This window comes from Nycticebus coucang, chromosome 2 (assembly GCF_027406575.1).
Source record: "Nycticebus coucang isolate mNycCou1 chromosome 2, mNycCou1.pri, whole genome shotgun sequence".
Lineage (NCBI taxonomy): Eukaryota > Metazoa > Chordata > Mammalia > Primates > Lorisidae > Nycticebus > Nycticebus coucang.
In genome coordinates this window covers 178371625-178391359 of record NC_069781.1, presented here as the reverse complement: position 1 = coordinate 178391359, position 19735 = coordinate 178371625, and the positions used below count along the sequence as shown (strand labels likewise).

General features: G+C 51.6%; 1 protein-coding gene across 2 annotated transcripts in view; it reads right to left on the bottom strand.

The window, feature by feature from the left end:
* Positions 1–19735, bottom strand: part of CMIP (c-Maf inducing protein) — a 228654-nt gene that overhangs the window by 42261 nt on the left and 166658 nt on the right. For both annotated transcript variants that reach the window (XM_053609354.1, XM_053609361.1), the window contains 3 exons: positions 12754–12915; positions 8378–8419; positions 2494–2556 (listed from right to left, as the gene is read on the bottom strand). In XM_053609354.1, the coding sequence (XP_053465329.1) occupies positions 2494–2556; positions 8378–8419; positions 12754–12915 (267 nt within the window). The remainder of the gene's footprint in view (positions 1–2493; positions 2557–8377; positions 8420–12753; positions 12916–19735) is intronic.

Here is a 19735-nt window from a genome sequence, read left to right as displayed (position 1 = left end):
ACATCACGGTTCACTCTTGTGGTGTACACGCCATGGGTTCAGATGAATGGATAGCGACACCCACCCACCACTGTTGTACCACATGTAGTAATTTCACTGCCCTAAAACCTTCTGTGTCCTGCCTGGTCATCCCACCCACCCCTGCAAACACTGCTCTTTGTCCTGTCTTTGTGGTTTTGCATCCCCTGGATGTCACATGGTTGGAATGACACATGCGCAGCCTTTTCAGACTTTCACTTAGCAATGTGCATTTAAGGTTCCTCCCTGTCTTTTCACAGCTTTGTAGCTCACTTGTTTTTAGTGCTGAATAATATTCCACTGTTATTTATCCATTAACCTACTGAATGGTATCTTGGTTGCTTCCAAGTATGAATGAATCTGCTACAAACATCGATGTGCAGAATTTTTTATGTGGACAGACATGTTCGATACACGACAGTTAAATACCAAGGAGTACCACAGCCGTTTTTCATTCTTTTCTTGGGAGGGTGTATGGGGGGAGTTAGACAAGTGAACAGGATGGGATCTTTGGTTTGCTTTTACTCTGATCTCAAAGCCTGAGATGATTTCAGGTAGTACAGACAAGAGTCTGTTCCAACACGATCCTTAGGGCTCTTGTAGGCTATGCCTGGCCTAAAAGATCTTGAAAATTGGGTCTGAGAATACCAGGGTTTAGCATTTGGACACTAGGACGTTGAAAATTCTGTGGCTTTTGAATTGTTGGCTTTAATAATCAGGTGCCAGCCTGTAGCTCGGTCTGCAACCAAGTCCAGCTCTCAGATGCATTTTCTTCACCAGTGTGGGGTACTAGGGTTTTGTTTCCTGATTGGAACTGAAGGCTTCAGGCTGAGCAGGCCAAGCCACCACTCCCTGCTGTCCCTCCCACCTTTATAACCTGCCTGGACCCTGCAGAAGCTGAGTTTCCAAGCACTGGATGAGGACAGCGAACCTAGGATATCTGGAATCAGGGCTTTCCTGGGAAATCAAGATGAATAAACTTTCCTTAGATTTTGGGGTTCCAGCCTTGAAGTCTGGCAAGAGAGGCTGCCTGAGGTATCTAGAGAAGGGCCCAGTGGGAAAGGCTCTGTCCCCTCCAGCTACCCTCTCTGAGCTCCAACCCTAGAGGGAAAATAGCCTGAAGACTGGTGCCCAGCAATGGGACCCCAGGCAGCCTCCTGCTTTACAACCTGCACTGGATGGTGGTGGGAAATACCAGAAAGGATAATTTCTTCTATTTCTCCCTTTCCAAACTGCTACCGGCACCCCTCACGTAAGATTTACTTTGAACCAAGGTCCACCATTCTAAAACATAAGTTTGAAAACCAGGAGATGTGGGAGAAACCCTTGAGAGGGGAACACAGGGCAGATGTGGACTAAACTGGACAGAGTCCTGAGAAGGGAGGTGACACGCTGTGACGGGTGGGAGGGGAGCGGCTGGCCTTTCTCTCAGGAGCCCAGACACTGGCCTACCTGATCCACCCGTGAGTTCTGGGGGCACAGAGGGACGTGTGCATACTCGTGCATGACCCCCCGGGACCCGAGAGCACACTGCACGTGCTTGTGTTCAGAGTGGGGGCAGGGTGCTCCAGGCCAGCAGGTGTGTGGGTTGCTGGAAAAGAAATGCTGATGGGGGCAGTTCAGACCCGACTTCCTCTGAGCACCCATCCCCTGACACACAGAGGACCCCTTGGACAAGTGGTGGTGGGTCAAGTGCACCTCAAGTCCCTCCCTTGCTTTCCACCCTATGAGCTGGTCTCATTGGCAGACACAGCCCATGCCTCCCCCAGGGACAGTGTGTGGCCATGAAGAAGGGCTGGGGGTCCAGCAGGAGGAAGATGGAGGCCCTGGGGAGCCTCAGACTGGGCCACGTGACCCTCCAAGGATGTCCCACTGCCACATTGAAAAAATCCAAATCTCACAGCAAAGAACAAAACAGGTTTGTGTGCTGATTCAGATCTGGGCAGCTGAGACGTGCTCTAGGAATGAGGGTGTCTGGGCTGGTCTTGTGTGAACCCCACAGTGAGGCTGGCACTGAGGTCTGGGACTGCAGCCTTCTTTTGAGGTTCCTCAACACTAACCTCGCATCCCTGCCCCCTTCCCTGTTCAGGGGAAGCCCCACACCTGCCCCCACCATGAGCCAGCTGGTGTTCAGAGGAGGCTTGCCTAATAATAACCCAGCTCTGACGTCAGGAGCTCAGAAAATCTGCTGCCAGCTGTCTCCCAAGACAGCCCTGAAGTTATTCCAGAGAAAAGCCAGATGCTCCTCCCCGACCCCAGGCTGGGACCTGGGCTCTTAACTACCACCTGTCCGGCAGAGAGGTGGCTGTCACCTAAGACTGGGTGTGACCGGCATGCCCTCTGCGATGTCTGGGACCCGGAGCCAAGTCGGCGAAGCCTGGGCTTTCAGCCTTTTTGTGCAAACCTGACCCCCAGCATGCACACACAGGGGCAGGCTGCCGCCCACAAACACAGCCCGCTTCGGCAACGCCATACCTTGCAGAAGAATTCACAGAGGTCTGGTGGTGGGTGGTTGTTTTCCAGCAAAGGAGCGATTGCCTGAAAGACAATGAACAAATTCCAGTTTGCATCTCTCAGCAGGAATCACATGAGGGGGCCGGGGTGTGGGACTCCCCTTACAAGGGTGACTTACAACAGAAAACACAATCTCCTGCCATCACCTGGGCAGGACCAGCCCATTTCTTTTTTTTTTTTTGTAGAGACAGAGTCTCACTGTACCGCCCTAGGGTAGAGTGCCATGACATCACACAGCTCACAGCAACCTCTAACTCTTAGGCTTACGCGATTCTCTTGCCTCAGCCTCCCGAGCAGCTGGGACTACAGGCGCCCGCCACAACACCCGGCTATTTTTTTGTTGCAGTTTTGCCCGGGCTGGATTTGAACCCACCACCCTCGGCATATGGGGCTGGCACCACCCGGCCCATTTCTAATTTGTAGGCCACAGGTCCTGAATTTTGTTTTGGGGGGAAGGGAGAATGGTTCTCACTGAGAAGCTGATCAAAGCTCAGAACTGGTACACAGCTATGATTTAATTAAAAAAAAAAAAAAACAAAGCTCAAAACTGTCCCTCAGGAAAGTATAAAAAACATGCACCCCCCCCATATGTGGATACTTTTAGGGGGTTCACGACCTGCTGACACCCACACCTGATCCCCCCAGGCCAGCAGCCCTGACTAGGAGACAGGACGCCACAGTAGTGTGGGTGCAGGCTGGGGCTGGGACAGAGTCCTGAGTGCAAATCCTGCCACTGCCACTGCCACTTCCTGGGGGTGTGACTGTCAGAGCACGTTACTTCACCTCTCCCAACCCTTGGCTTCCTTATCTGGAAAGTGGGGCAATGAGAGTCCCTGGGAAGGACCTGGCTGTGGACTGTCTCTGGGAGGGGGGGCATCCTCAGCCCTGCCTCCCTGGATGTCAGGAGCACCCCCTTTCCCAGCTGTGACAAAACTGCCTCCAGATACACTTGGCTTCATGTTAAGGAAGGCAAGAACACCAGATGCCCCTTGAGTTCATTTCTTGCCACGCCTTGCCAGGCCAGCTGTGCAACAGGCCCGCTGCTGCTCCGGGACCATTTGGGGATGGTGAGTGACTGGATGCCGAGGAGAGATGACTCTAGTTGCTCGGTTACTTGAGTGGGCACAGCTCTGTGGAAATGCAGTCATTTGACCTGGGGTTTCTGCTTCCTGGCGCCAACAATCAGGCTGATGAACAGGGCTGGAGATGAGACCCAGGTCCACACCTCTGTCCAATACAGTAGTCACAAGCAACATGTGACTATTTAAATAGCACTATGTCACCAGCGCGTGAGAGTATCAAAACTCTGACTTCAGAGCACCGTGTCACCAGCGCGTGAGAGTATCAAAACTCTGACTTCAGAGCACCGTGTCACCAGCGCGTGAGAGTACCAAAACTCTGACTTCAGAGCCCCGTGTCACCAGCGCGTGAGAGTACCAAAACTCTGACTTCAGAGCACCGTGTCACCAGCGCGTGAGAGTACCAAAACTCTGACTTCAGAGCACCGTGTCACCAGCGCGTGAGAGTACCAAAACTGACTTCAGAGCACCGTGTCACCAGCGTGTGAGAGTACCAAAACTGACTTCAGAGCACCGTGTCACCAGCGCGTGAGAGTACCAAAACTCTGACTTCAGAGCACCGTGTCACCAGCGTGTTAGAGTACCAAAACTGACTTCAGAGCACCGTGTCACCAGCGCGTGAGAGTACCAAAACTGACTTCAGAGCACGGTTTCTGCCGAGTGCTTATTGCTGTCCCACCGTGGTGAAAGAAGACCACACCATTGCACTCCACATGCCCAGCTCTGTGCCCACTGTACCGTGTGGCTTAATCTTTACTACCTGCTCGGAGGTGGGCATGAGTGTTGCCCCTTAGATGGGAAAACTGAGGGTCACCGAGCTATGGTCAGGTTGCACGGTTAGAAAGTGAAGCCAGAATCTGAACCCACGCCCGTGACTTAGAGCCTGCGCTGTTAACACTGCTCTCTGTTAATACTGATCTCCGCACAACAGGAAACAGCCTGGCCAGGGGCAACAACAGGAGACACTGGGCAAGGAAGGAAAGTAAAACACCGGGGGCGGCGCCTGTGGCTAAAGGAGCAGGGCACCAGCCCCACATATCGGAGGTGGTGGGTTCAAACCTAGCCCTGGCCAAAACCTGCAACAACAACAAAAAATAATATAAAAAATAACAAAGAAAGTAAAACACGGGAAAGGCAGCCAGGCCGAGTGCAGCTTTGTGTGCTCGTCATGGGAGGCTCAGCGCCAGCCCCTGTGAGGGGTCTGCTTCCTCCCCTTCCTTCTGCTCTCCCCCCTCATGCCAGTCGCCCTCCTCTCAGCTGCCAGCTGCCAGGCACGGCCAGCCGTAAACACGGGAAGAGGTAAGGCCGTAGCAGCGGCAGCGGGTCAGAGTGGCCCCCTCCCAGCATGAGTCACTGTCCAGGCAGGCAGGCTCCCCTACCCAGACAGAGCTCTGGGGCCAGCTGGGGGTGGGGGAGGACCTTGGGCAGGGTGTGGTCCCCCTGTGTTGAGTCCCTTCAATCCCCTACATGTAGTCAGTGCTCCCTTCCACTTTACGGGAATGAGCCAAAGGACACAGGGGTGGGAACTAATCAAGCGCCACTGTGGGTGTCAGGCATGGGTGTGGTGCTCCCACGGCTGTTACCTCATTTGACCCTCATGACAACCCTCTGAGGTCAAGTGGTAATTTCCATTTGTACAGATGAAGAGACAGAGGGTCAGGGAGGTTACCAGGCTTGCCCTGGTCACAGAGTGATAGTAATTTTTAAATGTACAATTAATAATAGTAAAACAGAAAGCAGCTCATATTTTTGTAGACTCTTTCTAAGAGCCTGGCCCTCTACTTGGCATGTTAGCTGCATTATTTCATGCCACCCTCCCAGAAGCCTGGTAAGAAAGGTATCCCTGTTATGCCCACTTCACAGATGAGGAAACTGAGGTTTGGAGCATTAAGTTAGCTGAAAACAATCAGAATGGCCATCTGGTTGGATGAGATTACTATAGAGCCGCTTAGAAAGAATGGAGATAAACCAGCGGCTGCCACCTGGAAGTGATTTTACGCCGCAGGGCACATCCATGTTTCTACAAGGGTGTGTCACAGGCGTCTAGTGAGCAGAGGCCGCTGAGTGCCTCACACAGGATAGCCACCAAAGTGCAGAGTGACCCATCACTCAAGGCCGCTGGTTCCAAGAGTGACAGACACAAAAAGTCTTGGAAGAGGCAGGCGTGGAGGCTCACGCCTGTAATCTTAGTACTTTGGGAGGCCAAGGTGAGAGGGTCACTTGAGGTCAGGAGTTCAAGGTTACAGAGAACTATGATCAGACTACTGTACTCCAGCCTGGGCAAGGGAGTGAGACCCCATCTCTAAAAAAATAAAAACTAAAAAACAAAATGACTTGAAAGAATCTCTAAGACATATTAAGCGAAAAAAAAAACAAATGCAGAGTAACATACCTGCATCACATCATTCACGTTAAAACTAAAAACCTGTCTGAGTTTGTCATCATCTGGAAACTGGGATGTCTCCAAAGAGGGTGCTGGGATGAGATGAGATCCTTTTATTAACAATTAAAATACACTTATGAAATGTACAAAACTTGAAGCTAGTTTAAATAAAACCAAATAATGCCACAAGTTCTACTTGCCTAAGGTCACAACTATTACAGGGTAGACCTGTGTCTGAACTCAGCTCTCAACATGAGCCCACATCCAGCCTTACGAACACACTCTGGGCCACTGTGCGGAGCTCCACCCCACAGGCAGCAGGGCCACGGCAGGGCTTAGAGTGCAGGTCTCTGCTGATTCAGTGACACCCCAGCTGTGCCCACCAACGGCCACCATCGCCTGGCCACCAGAATGACGAAAACCAACTCACGCTATAGAAAAATCAATATATTAAAAAATACCAAGCCCACTCGGAGAAGACTAATCGCCAATAAAGCAAAAGAGACAATGTATTGTTGGAATGAAGGATGCTCCGGACGACTTGACAGTCACGACGCAGCCACAGGAGTAAGAGTCCTGAGAGCCCGTGAGACAGAGGGCCGCGGGTCAGACCCTCAGATCAAGTTCTTCCACGTTCTCAGGCATCCCTGCTGGGCAGGGAGGCTCAGCCCTCTCCAATTAAGGGGTCAGCCCAGACAAATTAGCTGGATGAACGCAGCCTAGATTTCTTGGATCAAAATGTCTTTCCCAGGCTTGCCCCAACTGTGAAGCCCTTGCCTTCCTACAGAGATTCCAGGAGCTCAGGAGACCCACAGGTGCTGCCGGCAGGAGAGGGAGGCACCGCCCCTTCCCGGGCACTCATGTTTGCTCCCCTGTCTGTGCCGGCCAGTCTTACCACTCTGCCTTTGCACACGCTGCTCCCCCTGCCTGGACCACCTTTCCCTGCTTGAGCCATTAAGCTGACATTCTCTGATCCATCCTTAAAGGCTCAGCTTGGTCAGCTCATCCTGGAAGTCCTCTGCCGTCTTCTTCCCAACATCCTCCCTGACAGAGGAGGTTCAGTACCTCCCCTCTAGGCTCTCCCAACACCCAGAATAAACCTCAGCCATTTGCCATGTTAATTTTTGATTACTGTTAAGCTGCCTAGTTCTCCCAACACACGGTAAGTCCTCAGTGACAGGACTCACATCGTCTCTGTCTTATCTGTGGGATGAAGCTAGGGCCTGGCACACACTCGCACTCATGCCAGAAAAAGGCAGTTTGGGTGGTTAGGGGTGCCCAGGTTGACTTGTCTCCTGCTGTGAGAAGAGAAGGCAGAGGATGATCAGGGTAGAGCATGGAAAAGATCTCTCTGTTCCTGGCAAGATTCCCCAGTGCCTGCACTGGAGCTGGGAGCACACTGTGGCTGGGCGCTGCCCTTGTATGATGCGTTCCAGCCATCAATCCTGGGCAGGTGACCTCTGAAGTCCTCTCCTGGGCACAGGAGCTCTGCTTCTAGCTCCTATTCCAACTTCCCTCTCCCTGCTTCTCACTTCCTTAAGCTGTGTGCTCCAGCAATGCTGACGTTTCCAGAACACATCACGTGGCTTTAAATCTCTGAGCCTTTGCATATTTTGATTCTTCTCTCCAGGATGCCTGGACCCCATTTCCCACCTGGAGAACTATTAATCCTTTAAACCCCAGCTCAGGCATCACTCCTTCCGAGAGCCTTCCAGCTCCTTTCCCAGGTGAGCGTCTCACTCTCTATACATCATGTCCCTATTTTTGTGGTGATCACAATTGTCTCACTACAATACAGGACGAACTCCTTGCGTACAGGAGCTGACTCCGTCATCTGTGGATTCAAACACACAGCTGAGTGCTAGGCACCCAGTAGGTGCAATTTCATCTCTTTCTTCTCCCTAGAGGCAGGTTTCATAGCTTAAAATCACCCAGGGCAGTGATTTACTCCAAAGGTGCTTACATCATAGTTGAATGCCAGAAAATATCTCACTCCATGTATCAGAGGGAGTTACGGTAAATCCGGGTCTATCTGTGGATTAATTAGAAGACATGTCCTGGGGCAAGAAAGAAAAGTTTACCTTTTAGCTAATCGGGCAGTGCTCTGAATAAATTAGAAGGTCTCTGCTATCTCCTGCCTTCAACTCCCTGTGGCAGACTCAGGAAGGAGGCAGCGATTAAGACACATTTGCTATAAACCTCCAGGACTGACGATTAAACCCTCTCAATCAACTGGGGCTCCGGAATGTGCAAAGGCAGAGGGAGACATGTCCGGCCCAACAGACCAAAGTGCTGGTGGGTCACGGTGGTGTGTCCGCAGTTAACACCCTGAGCGAGGGGTACGTGCCATGAGATGGAGGCAGGTGGCGGGAGGGGAACTTACCACAATGATGTTTTCATGCTCCTGGGTTGTCAAGTTTGTGTTCTAAAGGGTAGAACAAGAAAGGAGGAAGAAAACAAAACACAATTAAGAATGGAAAACGTTTGGCTTTCAAGGTCCACACAACTTCCAAACATTTTTAGCCACTTGGACCAAGTGTGGATGTCACTTTTTTCTAATTAAACAGATCAAAACAAAATCAAAACCCTCAAAAGCAGGAATGGGAAGTGGGGAAGAGCACAGCTTTGGGGCAGGAAAACTGAGTTCCTTGTCTCTGTTTTACTACTTTTGAGTCATATGGCCTTGGATGAGTTGGGTCTTGGTGAGACTGAGTTTTGGTGTCACTCAGTAGGAACCTTGGTAACTTCCATTAGGTGCTTGTGAGAGGATCTGGCCCCGTCAAAGTGATACTGCTTGGACCAGAAGGCAGGTTTGTAATAAACTTGTAAAGGAAGAAGACCTTTGATGAGTCTCAGCTCTGTGCCCAGGCAGTCTTTTAGGAGTTACATGTATGTTATTTCAGTAGTTCCCAAGGAATACGGGTGTTCCACCAATGGCCAAGATGTTTTAGCTAAAGTCAAATTCTAGCAATTAACTTGCAAAAACAAAATTAGTTGAATAGATTAAACTTGTGGAAAAAAGTTTTTTCCCCCTCTCCAATCTAGAATTTTCCTACACAACTGGTACCTGTTACAGGTTGATTACCCCTTACTGGAAATGCTTTGGACTGGAAGTATTTCAGAAACTGGTTTTGGTATTTTGGAATATTTGCATTCTACTTAAAGGTTGAATAATCCTAACTCAAAATCCCAAAAGCCCCAGTGAGCATTTCCTTGTAGTGTCGTGTTTCCATGTGGTCAAAAAGTTCTAGATTTTCGAATATTTTGCTTTTCTGGATTAGGGATGCTCAACCCTGCGAGTAAGGAGAAGAGGAATCGGGGAACTCAGAGCAGCCGCTGTCGTCTTCCTTGCTAGTTCTGCGGTGTGCTATGTTGTGTGCTTGGCAGACCTGGTCTTACTGGCGTCAGCCTGTGTTTCCTAACAGAGCCACTTATCTAGCGATCCCTCACTTGAACAAGATCCATCATTCTGGACCCATCATCCAGAGTTCTGGAAAGAGCCCCGCGGCTCTACCACCTGAACAGGTGTAAAGGGCATAGGGGCATCTAACGCATTTACACAGCTAAGGCAAAAGAAAAGCTAGTGAGCCCTGGATTTGCCTTTGCCCAATAACCTGGCTGAGGCCTGCGGGGGGCCATGGAAGCAAGTCAGGGTCTGAACAACACGAGTCTCCATAGGTCCCCAGGAGACTCCCTGCTGTAGGTGAGGATAACCCATGGTACCTAGAATCCAGAAACCTTTTTTCCTTTTGTGGACTTTAGCAGAGTTTGAGTAGCCTGTTTATGGGAGATTATTAAATGTCAGCCATTTTCAGCCAAGGGAGAGGAAAGCCTGGCATTGGCCTCTTCTTATGTATGACAATGTGCTCACCAGGCCCCAGGCACTGGGTGAGGGCTTTGCAAAGTTCAACCCACCGATTTCTCCTTGTTATGACAGGTTCTCCTATCATCCCACTGATGGATGAACTTCAGGATGGTGCGGCACAGTCACTCCCCATGCACATGGAACCGGGGGTGGGGGTGGGCGATTTGAACCCCTCTCTGTCCTGACTGCAAAGCACATCCTTCCAACCACTATGCTACAGCGCCAATCCATCCAGGGGTCAGACAGTTCTATATTTCACCTGCCGAGGGGAGCCTTGAAGGGACCACCCAACTCTTTCTCCCACCCCTGCACATTCCTGGAAGTCTATGATGACCGTGGACACTATTTCCTTTGTCCCTGTCACGGGGCAGCCCACTCCTACTGCAGGGAGACTTCTCTCCACCGGGGCCATTTCGCACCAGGTAGAGAATGCTCACTAACAGTCCCTGCATGAAAGGAAGCTTTTGAATGGCCACTCCACGCACTCAACTCCACAGAGCCTGGGAGGCTGGGGATACGCGGCTTGGCTTTGCTGGTGAACAGACAGTTCTTTCTCAGAACTGTTTTGCCACCTTCACATCTCCCTCCTCAATGCTCCCTCCTCCCTCCAGCTCCATCGGTTGGTCTGGTGAAAGCCGGAGCCTCTCCAGAGAAGGCCTTGGAAGCAACTTGAGTACAGAGAGCCGAGAAAGAACCTCACTCTGAATACTCAAACAAAAAGAGACAAGAAGGTCAGAGGACATGTTTGTTTTTCCAGTCATCCTCTCCAGACAAGTGGCTGAGGGTGCTTCTGGGGTCTAGACCATAGCCACCTCCTAGGACAATGGAAAAACGACCTCTTATCACAGGCCCCATGTGCCAAGTGCAGTCCCAAGCACTTCATGTGCATTAGAGCATCCCATCCTTGGTTCCAGGAAGTGGTGCTAGTCTGAGCCCCAATTTACAGATGACAACTGGACACAGGCCCAGCAGCTATCCACGGCCACAAAGCTACTGAGGGCAAGACCAGGCTTTTCTGACTCCACAGCATACACTCTTGACTTCCACAGTTACACACTCACCAAAATGTCTCTGCCATTTACGTCACACCTCCATGTGGGAGTGTAAGCTTCACAATCGGGCAGACCTGGGTCCTGGCCCACCGCTTACTTGAGTGACCCCAGGCAAGACACTCAGCCTCTATACAATTTACTACTTTCCTTGCAGGATCCTTGGGAGAAATTTGGCAGGTCTAAGAGTCTTTCAAAGTGTCTATCAGAGTATGTTCCCCTCAAAAAATCCAGGCCACTCAGAGAAACAGTAAGTGTTACAGGAGTAGACGCTGGCTCAGACAGCCTGGGCTAGGGTCCCGGCATGGTCCCTCAGCAAGTGTCAGCTCTCACCAATAGAGTGGGGGGAATGACCCTGACCCAGCAGATGGAAACTTCTTCCATTTTCTTTCTTTAAATGTCTTTATTCCTCCATCCTGGTGTTTGGGGTCAGCTAACTCTGAGATCCTTACTTTAAAGCCCAAGAAAGGACGTGAAAGCCAACAGGCATGTGGTCACCTGAAACATACAAGTCTGAGATGGGAAAGAAACCTGGCCAGACATGGGCAACAGGACACCCCTCTGGGCACTGTCCTGACCTGAGTGGGAAACTCAGTCTTGATGTTAAAGAGCTCAGCGTGGTCACTACAGACTCTCCATGTGAGTCCTCCACTTAGTATCTCTAGGCCTCAGTTTCTCCAACTGCAAAATGAAGATTGCAAGGCTCATCTTCCAGGGAGCACATATTAAAACAGGTATGGTGTGTGTGGCACCTGGTACCTGTCCAGCTTATTAAAGGTGAACTGTCTCCCCCTCCTCCAGATGAGAAGCCTGCACTTGAAGTTGGGCATACAGCATTTGCACTCAGAATTCTACACTTCGACAGTGATTCATTTTGGAGTCTGAGTTTTTAACTGTTCTGTGGAATAAGGATGGTCACCAGACTGAGAACAATACCTCTGTCCCTCTGCCTGTGACCGTCACTGCCACCCACTTTCTCCCTCTCACCCTCCCCTATCTCAGAGCAAGGGACCCCCTCTGTTCAGCAGACACAGAGTGCCAGGTTCCTGGATAGATGGACAGTGACCAGCCTGGGCCTGCACAGACAAGGAGCACCCCTGGACCCAGGAGGGGAAGGAGGACAGAAGCATCACTCTGGTGGCCGTGCACAGTTTAAATCTAGAGCCACCAACCCCAGTGTCCCCAGAGGGCCGGGCATACAAATAAAGTAGAGAAGCATTAATGGCAAAGCGCTCAGAACAGCGGAAGGAAGCGTGATTCTGAAGTGCCTCTCTCTGGACAGCGGGGTGCAGGTAGCATGCTCACTGCCTGTCTCTCTGGGGGGGCAGGGGACTTGGCTTTGCTCGAGTGCCCGGAGCAGTGCCAGCACCCAGAGCACACCTCCGTGTGAGGGGCCACCAGCAGACAGCACGGACCTGGCCCGTGAGTGGTGCCAGGAAGTGCCAGTCACTAATTACAGCTGGATTTTCTGATTATTTTAAAGAGAACCTGGAAATTCCCTCTTTCCTGTGAAATCTTCTGATTTTTAAAATCTGTGTAAGTGAAACAAGGCATAGCTGTAGGCCATGTGGCGAGACCAGGGCAGACCAGTGAGACTGATGTGGGCGGTGTTGAGGGCAGATAAGAGGGGCTATCAGCCCCCACATCCACACCCAGTGCAACCTGCCCTGGGCAGCTCAGCTGGAAGCATCTGGGGAAAGTCCCCCTCAGATTGATGTGCAGAAGCTACTCCCTCCTTCAACAACAGGGGGACACCACAAACCCGAACAAACGGGGTCCTGCTTGCGTGCCGCCTGGTGTGGGCTTGGTACTTGGCAGCGGGAAGGGCGGGGGGGGGGGATTTACCTCTGAGAGCAGTTTTGAGACGATTTCCAGTGGGGCTTGGTTGATGGAGTCGTCCTGCAGTGGGGAGGTCAGGGCCATGTCCACCAGAGTCCGGATCTCTTTCAAGACAACTTCCCAACGGCTTGGGTTACTCAGGACTTTCTTATACTTGTAAATCTTTTTCTGTTTGAGAGATACAGAGACACGAACATGTTACTGATATAAAAGTGGAGGGTACAAGATATAAGATCAGAGAATCAGATGCTTTAGGGTGAAATGGGCCTTGAGAAATCATCAGTTTGGACCACTCCCCCTCACAGCAAAACTGATACCCAAGAAAAGGAAGTTTCATCCGAAGTCACAGGGAGCACCTGCAGACAGCAGGCCTAGAAGGGTCACTTCGCACACTGTTTCCAATGAGTTAAGAAAGAGAATGAAGAGATTTTGCTTTCAGATGGTGTCTTCTGCCAAACTTCTTCCCCCAGTAATCAAGGGCAGTAAGAGTGGAAACGTTCAGGGTCCACAAAGGAGCTTTCTTCAGGTTGAAGGCACTGTTTCTGCTTATGCCGATCCCAAGAGGTCGCTGGGAGAGGGCTGTTCAGCTGAGGAACAGGACAGATGGGTTCAGTGCCAAGGAACTAAACTCCAGACAGGTGGGGACTGAGCTCAGACGGCCCCCAGGAAAACCGATATTATCTTCAGCCTGACCCGGTGATAAGACGGGAGCGTTCTCACCTTCGCCTGGGTGCCTCGTCCCGAAGCCAAAGAGTGGCTGGGGCTGGGGTGCTGCCTCCCTGGATTTGAGGCAGCATTAGTTCCGCCTCTCTGACATCATGGAAACAGAGGCCCTAGGAAGGTGGAGGTCCGGGCCAAACACTCCCTCCCATCTGCGTCTCCGCAGCTGCCTGCCCGCTGCAGCCCTGGCGTGCTTGGGAGACTCTTTCTAACTGGATGACCTCCTTCATTAAGTGCTCTGCTCCTTGGGGAGAGCCTAATTTTAGTTAGTGTCACTGCACCAGCAGCCAGCTGGGGTGACATGTCACAATCTCTGAGCCAAAGTCAGAAAGAGGGAAGGAGGAAGGAAGCAGTGAGGGTCCCTTGTTGACTGCTGAGGCCACATCAAGGCTTGCAGGCCTGACCGCTTAGTTTCTGAGTTAAGAATTACAAAGTGCTCTTGGGACCCAGCACTGTAAGGGAAGTATCTGGGAACATATTCCACATCAATGTGAATAGTTAACTGTGGTGGGACAGGAGGTTCGCTTGAGTCAGACAGACCTGGTTCCCCCCAATAAAGATGTCACCCATGGAGCTTGAGGTTCCCCTTCCATAAATTAGGCACAAAAATACCAGCAACCTCTTCCAACATGGAACCCCCATCATCTGTGGATCCACGTGGTCCACTCCGTCAGGAGCTGCATTCAACAGCACAGTCCACGTGAAACTGCCCACACTGCTGAAAGCAACTCTGAGACTCGGTCTGTCTCCTTGGGAAAAGGTAAGGGGCAGAGATGCAGAAACAGCAGCAACACAGCACCCTGTCCTCCTCCCCATCCCTGCGGTCCGGTGCTTCTGGGGCCTCCCAGCTGCTCACCGGGCCCATCCCACCAGCATCACTGCGAGATGCTCACCAAAGGCGTTTCCCTCCCTCCTGTCGCTGCAGGTCTCTCCCCCCTCTTCCTTCTTCTTTCTCCCTCTCTCCAGTTCTTTCATGCACCAATCTAACCACCTTGTGTCCTGATTCCAGCTGCCTGGTCTCACCGTCCTCTGTCTGTTCTGCACTAAGAAAGGGACAAACTCTTCTCAGAGGCCCAGCAGAGCACAGACGAAGGCAGCCTGGGGCTCGGCAGGCCATGGGGGGAACCAGAAACATGCACTCAGCCGTCCTGTTAGATCCTACAGGACTGCACGAAACAGGGCCAGTCCTGTCAGGGATGAGTGTTAGTGCAGAATAAACGTGTTGTTGATAGTGACGACGGTGACAGTAACGGTCTGTGGCACTCCATTACTTTAATAACAAGACACACCCAGTCCACTGAGGCTTCCTGGAACCGTCACCAGCCCCTCCTTCCTAGTCACAGCCAACTGAAGCCACCCTGCATGACCACGTCTGTGCAAAACTCCAGCCCATAGCTGACAGTTCAGACACCTCCCAATGCAAGCACGCACCCCTTCCAGATCAGTGCTCCTCTGAGCCTCCAGCCTGTGGTTTTAGCCTATGCCCAGAGAACTCACTGATTTTTAAATGACCAAGAAATGATCATGAAAAACTCACCGTACATTCAGCCCCACGGGAAACACTATGATCTAGACCCAAGTCTTCCACAGTGGGTTCCAGACTTGGTGGGTCTGAGCTCCAAGCGCTCTCTTCTGATCAGCTGCAAGTTATTTATTTTTCAAAGAATAATGACTTCATTCTCTGTGTCAAGATGATGCATGCTCATTATGAAAAATTTAAACCATATTGAAAAGCACAAAGAACAAGATAAATTTTAAAAGGCCTCAAAAATCCCACAACCCAGAAATAGCCACCGTTAATATGTGGTGAACATCATTCCAGCCAAGTCTCATTTAAACTCTGCTAAATACAACCAGGCCAGGGGGGTGGGCAGCTGTGCGTACAACCTCCTGCTCGCCACACGCAGACATCATGGGGGATGCAGGGGCGACCAGTGTGAGGCACAGCAAGGCCCACGGAGCAATGCCTGCACCAATGTAGTTTCAGGGATGACCTCTTGTCACCGGTGCTCAGCCCAGTGCTAACCTAACAGCTCCCCTCTGTACAGCGGGGAGGACAACAGCTTTTCTGAGAGAGCCCAGCCCTTGCCTCAGAGGCGTCCATGGGAGAGAGGTGGCAGCAGCTGCACCAAAGCCACATGGTCCCAGTGGCTGCAACAAAGACTAACAGGCACCGTGCTGAGCTCTCATGGGCATGCTGTCACTCTGTCCTTACCTGGGAGCTACTTGTCACACGCTAAGTACCACTGGGAGCAGATCCTAAGACTGGGAACTGAGGGCAAAGGGAACTGACTACAGGGAACACAAGTGGAGAGGCGACATGGGGAAGAGTAGACAGTCAGTGCCTGGGGCATCGCTGAGCATTACAGCAGGCAACGGGTGCTCAATCCACTCAATCCTGCGGGGGACTTGGGAGACAGTTCAGACCATGCCAAGGAGCAAGGGAGCAGGGGTGCCTGTCCACCAACTCCCTTAACTTTCTAGTACTTGTGCCCACCCTGTGCCCAGGCCAGAAAACATCCATGTACCCAGGCAACCTGTGGCCTTGGGGAGTGCTAAGCAGGATGTGGGCCACAGGTGCCAGTGCAGTGCTGTGAGCCACCTCCCACACATAAGACCACCTCGGCCCGAGAGGGAACGTGACTTGTCCAGAAGAGAACAGCTAGAAAGGGACAACGCAGGAGCCAAAACTGGCTCTGGTCAACCCCAAAGTCCTTCCATCACATCAGTGCAAACCAATGGAGCTGAGGAGAGGAGGGACAGGTTTTCCAGGAAAACACTGAGACAGCCTCAAGGATGCTTTGTGGCACAGGGCCCAGGTCAGGACAAATGCATGAGGCCCAGAGAGCAGAGGGGGCATGGGTGGGGCTGCAGACAGCAGGTAGCGGGAGGGCTGCAACATGGCAGGTACAGGGCACAGATAGGCCCTTCTTCCCAGAGGACGCTGAGTCCTGGAACAGGATAGTCCCCAGGGAGAAGGAGGCCTATCCCAGATCAACAGGGCCCTGTCCTATCTCCTCAGGTGAGGAATCAGCATGTCTCTTCCCAGGAATGCTGATGAGCTCAGCAGGTGATGAATCACTGTGAGGCTGGGAAGAGGAGGCCTCCTCCAGTTACCCTCATACCAGCTCCCTCTGCAGTTTGTCCCTCCCACCGCAGAACCCACTTGGGTGGGTGTGGTGAGTGGCCCCACAGTTTGTCCAGTGTGGATCCCACAGGCCCTGGATTCCTTTGAGGCCTGGGAGGTGGGGGCAGAATAGACAAGGGCCTTAGAACGGCTGGGAGCGTGACCTGGTGTTACTAGAAAGCAGGCTGGGCAGATGACAGCACATGGGCCATACCCAGCCATACCCAGCCGCCTGCCTGTTATGGTCTGACATGTTTTAAGAATTATAAAGAAAAATAAACACATAGAATATATGACAGGAATCAAATGTGGCCCACAAAGCCCCCAATATGTGCTATTCTGGTCCTTTATAGAAAAAAGGTTTGCCAAGCTCTGGATTTAAAAGTCAAATCCCAGGTCGGCACCTGTGGCTCAGTCAGTAGGGCGTTGGCCCCATATACCAAGAGTGGTGAGTTCAAGCCCGGCCCCAGCCAAACTGCAACAGAAAAATAGCCAGGTGTTGTGGCGGGCGCCTGTAGTCCCTGCCACTCGGGAGGCTGAGGCAAGAGAATCTCTTAAGCCCAGGAGTTGGAGGTTGCCGTGAGCTGTGACGCCACAGCATTCTACAAGGGCAATAAAGTGAGACTCTGTCTCTCCACAAAAGAAAAAGTCAAATCTGAGCCAAGGAGTAAGCAAGCACAAGGCGGTCAGTGTCATGAATATGCAAGTTAAAAGCACACAGAAGCTGGGCGTTGAGGCGGGTGCCTGTAGTCCCAGTTACTTGGGAAGCTGAGGCCAGAGAAGAGCGTAAGCCCAAGAGTTTGAGGTTCCTGTGTGCTGTGAAGCCACGGGTGACATAGTGAGAGTCTGTCTCAAAAAAAAAAAAAAAAAAAAAGCACACAGGGCCACCGCTTCCCACCCACGAGGGTGACTGTGATAGAAAAGACAGACACCACCAAGTGCTGGCAAAGAGGTGGCAAAACTGAGATCCTTGCGCCCTGCTGGTGGGAAAGCAAACCGGTACAGAAAATATCACAAAGCAGTTACAACACTTCTTAAGACATTAAGCACAAATTCATTGTACGACCCAGAAAGTCTTTTCCTGGAAATCTACCTAAGAGAAAGGAAAACATACTCCATGCGAAGATGAGTACATGAATGTCCACAGCACATAATTCATAATATTACGTCGTAAGCTGGAATGAATTCAGCTCTGCAACTGACAAATGGCTAACAAGCCCTGGGAGGGCCACAACGTGGGGCAGTAAGCGAAAGGACTGAACCGCTCAAACATCCCACAACAGGGACGAGCCTCGCACCATCACGCTGACTGCAAGAAGCCACAGGTGTGATTCCCTTTATAAGAAATATCCAGAAAAAGGTGAATTTATAGAAACAGAAGGTAGAATAGTCATTGCCTGGGGCTGGGGCACGTAATAGGGATTAGACTGCCAACAAGCACACGGGCATCTTTCGAGATGGTGGGAATGTTCTAAAACTGGATTGTGGTGACGGCTGTACAAATATACTAAAATCAGTGTATTGTGATGCTCACCCATGCTCACAGTGGGTGAGCTTCATGGCAGGTCAATGATATCTCACTTAAGCTGTTTTTTAAAAATGTCATTCTAGGGAGGTAGAGGTTGGCAACAAAGTCAGAAGTAGTATAACCTAGTGGCTAAGAGTACAGGCTTTGCAAGCAAACTTCTGCTCAAATCTAAGCTTGATTTCATCCATCTGTCCATCAACCACCCATCTATCCATTCTCACATCCATCCGCTTCCCTACCCGCCCGTCCAATCACTCACCCATCCATCTCTCCATCTACCCATCTGCCACCCACTGATCCACACATCCATCACCCACCCATCTAGGTGTCTATCCTTTTATCCAATCAAACAACAAAGATTCCTGGGAACCACCTATTATGACAGGCCAAGCATTGTGTTAAGTACTAAGGACACCCACTGTGAACAAAGCAGACAGGCTTCAGTGCCAAGGGGACTGACATTCTATTAGTATTTTTTGCACCTTAGTTTTCTTGTCTGCAAGGCAGGTTAAAAGGAACAACTGTCAAGGGCTTGCTGTGACTATGAGATAATATACATATTAATAAATCACTTAGCCTGGTCCTGGCTGACTAGCAGCTCTAATTCTCATCACCTACCAAGCCTGTGAGTGAGTGGTCCAGAGCAGCTGGGCTCCCGCACTAAGTAAGCCCCCCCAGCCAGCAACAAGCAGATCCAGCAGGCAGAGCCTCCTGCTTCCGACTGGCAGAGTCAGCCACACTACTGCTGTCCTTGCTTGTCAGGGAAGGGACGTTACCTGGGCAACACCCGCCATCTCTCTGGTGACTGCTCTCTCCGCAGAGGCAGGCACAGCCGGGGTTCTCAGGCCTGGGAGAGCAGAGCCTGTTGCTTCTCCGCAGGAGATGAGCTGTCAGCGGGAATGTGTCTCAGAATGCACTGGAAGCACACTACGGGGACGGGGACGTGGATGGGGCTGCTGCTCTGCTGCTCGCTGCAGCCTCCCAGGCTCACACGCAGGCGCTCCCCGCCTGGCTGGAAGAGAGGACGCCCAGAGTGGAGGAGGACCCCACTGAGAAACATGAGCCAGGGAGGGACCGGATTGGCTCTGGAAACATCTTTCCAGTACTGGTCCTAGAGCTACTAACCCCAGGTGGCTACTTACACTGAGCTTAATTGATATGAAACGCTACTGCAAATCCAGCACCACGGTCACATGGGCTACACTGCAGTTGCTCAGCAGCCAAATACGGCCAGTGGCTGCCATGCCGGATGGACGGCAGAGAGAGAACCTTCTCCTGGGCAGTGCTGTCCTGGAGTCTCGCAGTCCCTGGCCACGCACCCCTCCCCCAGAGGCCCAGTGTATATGTGGCACCAGGCACACTCCTGCCAGCGACCCCTGATCCAGCCTCCATGCCACTGGGATCCTGCCTTGGTGTCCCCAAATGTGTCCTGGACACAAAGGGAGAGTGAACAGGTGGTCATCTTCTCTGGCCTCCCTAACTCAATACTTGGCTGTGACTGCAGATGCTTCTGGGAGCCCTGGACACTTGGGGTGCTTTTGGCCTTCTCTTGAGTCCCCGAAAAGAGCTTTCTTTACATCCTTGGAGTACGCTTTCTCTTCAGACACAAAGCA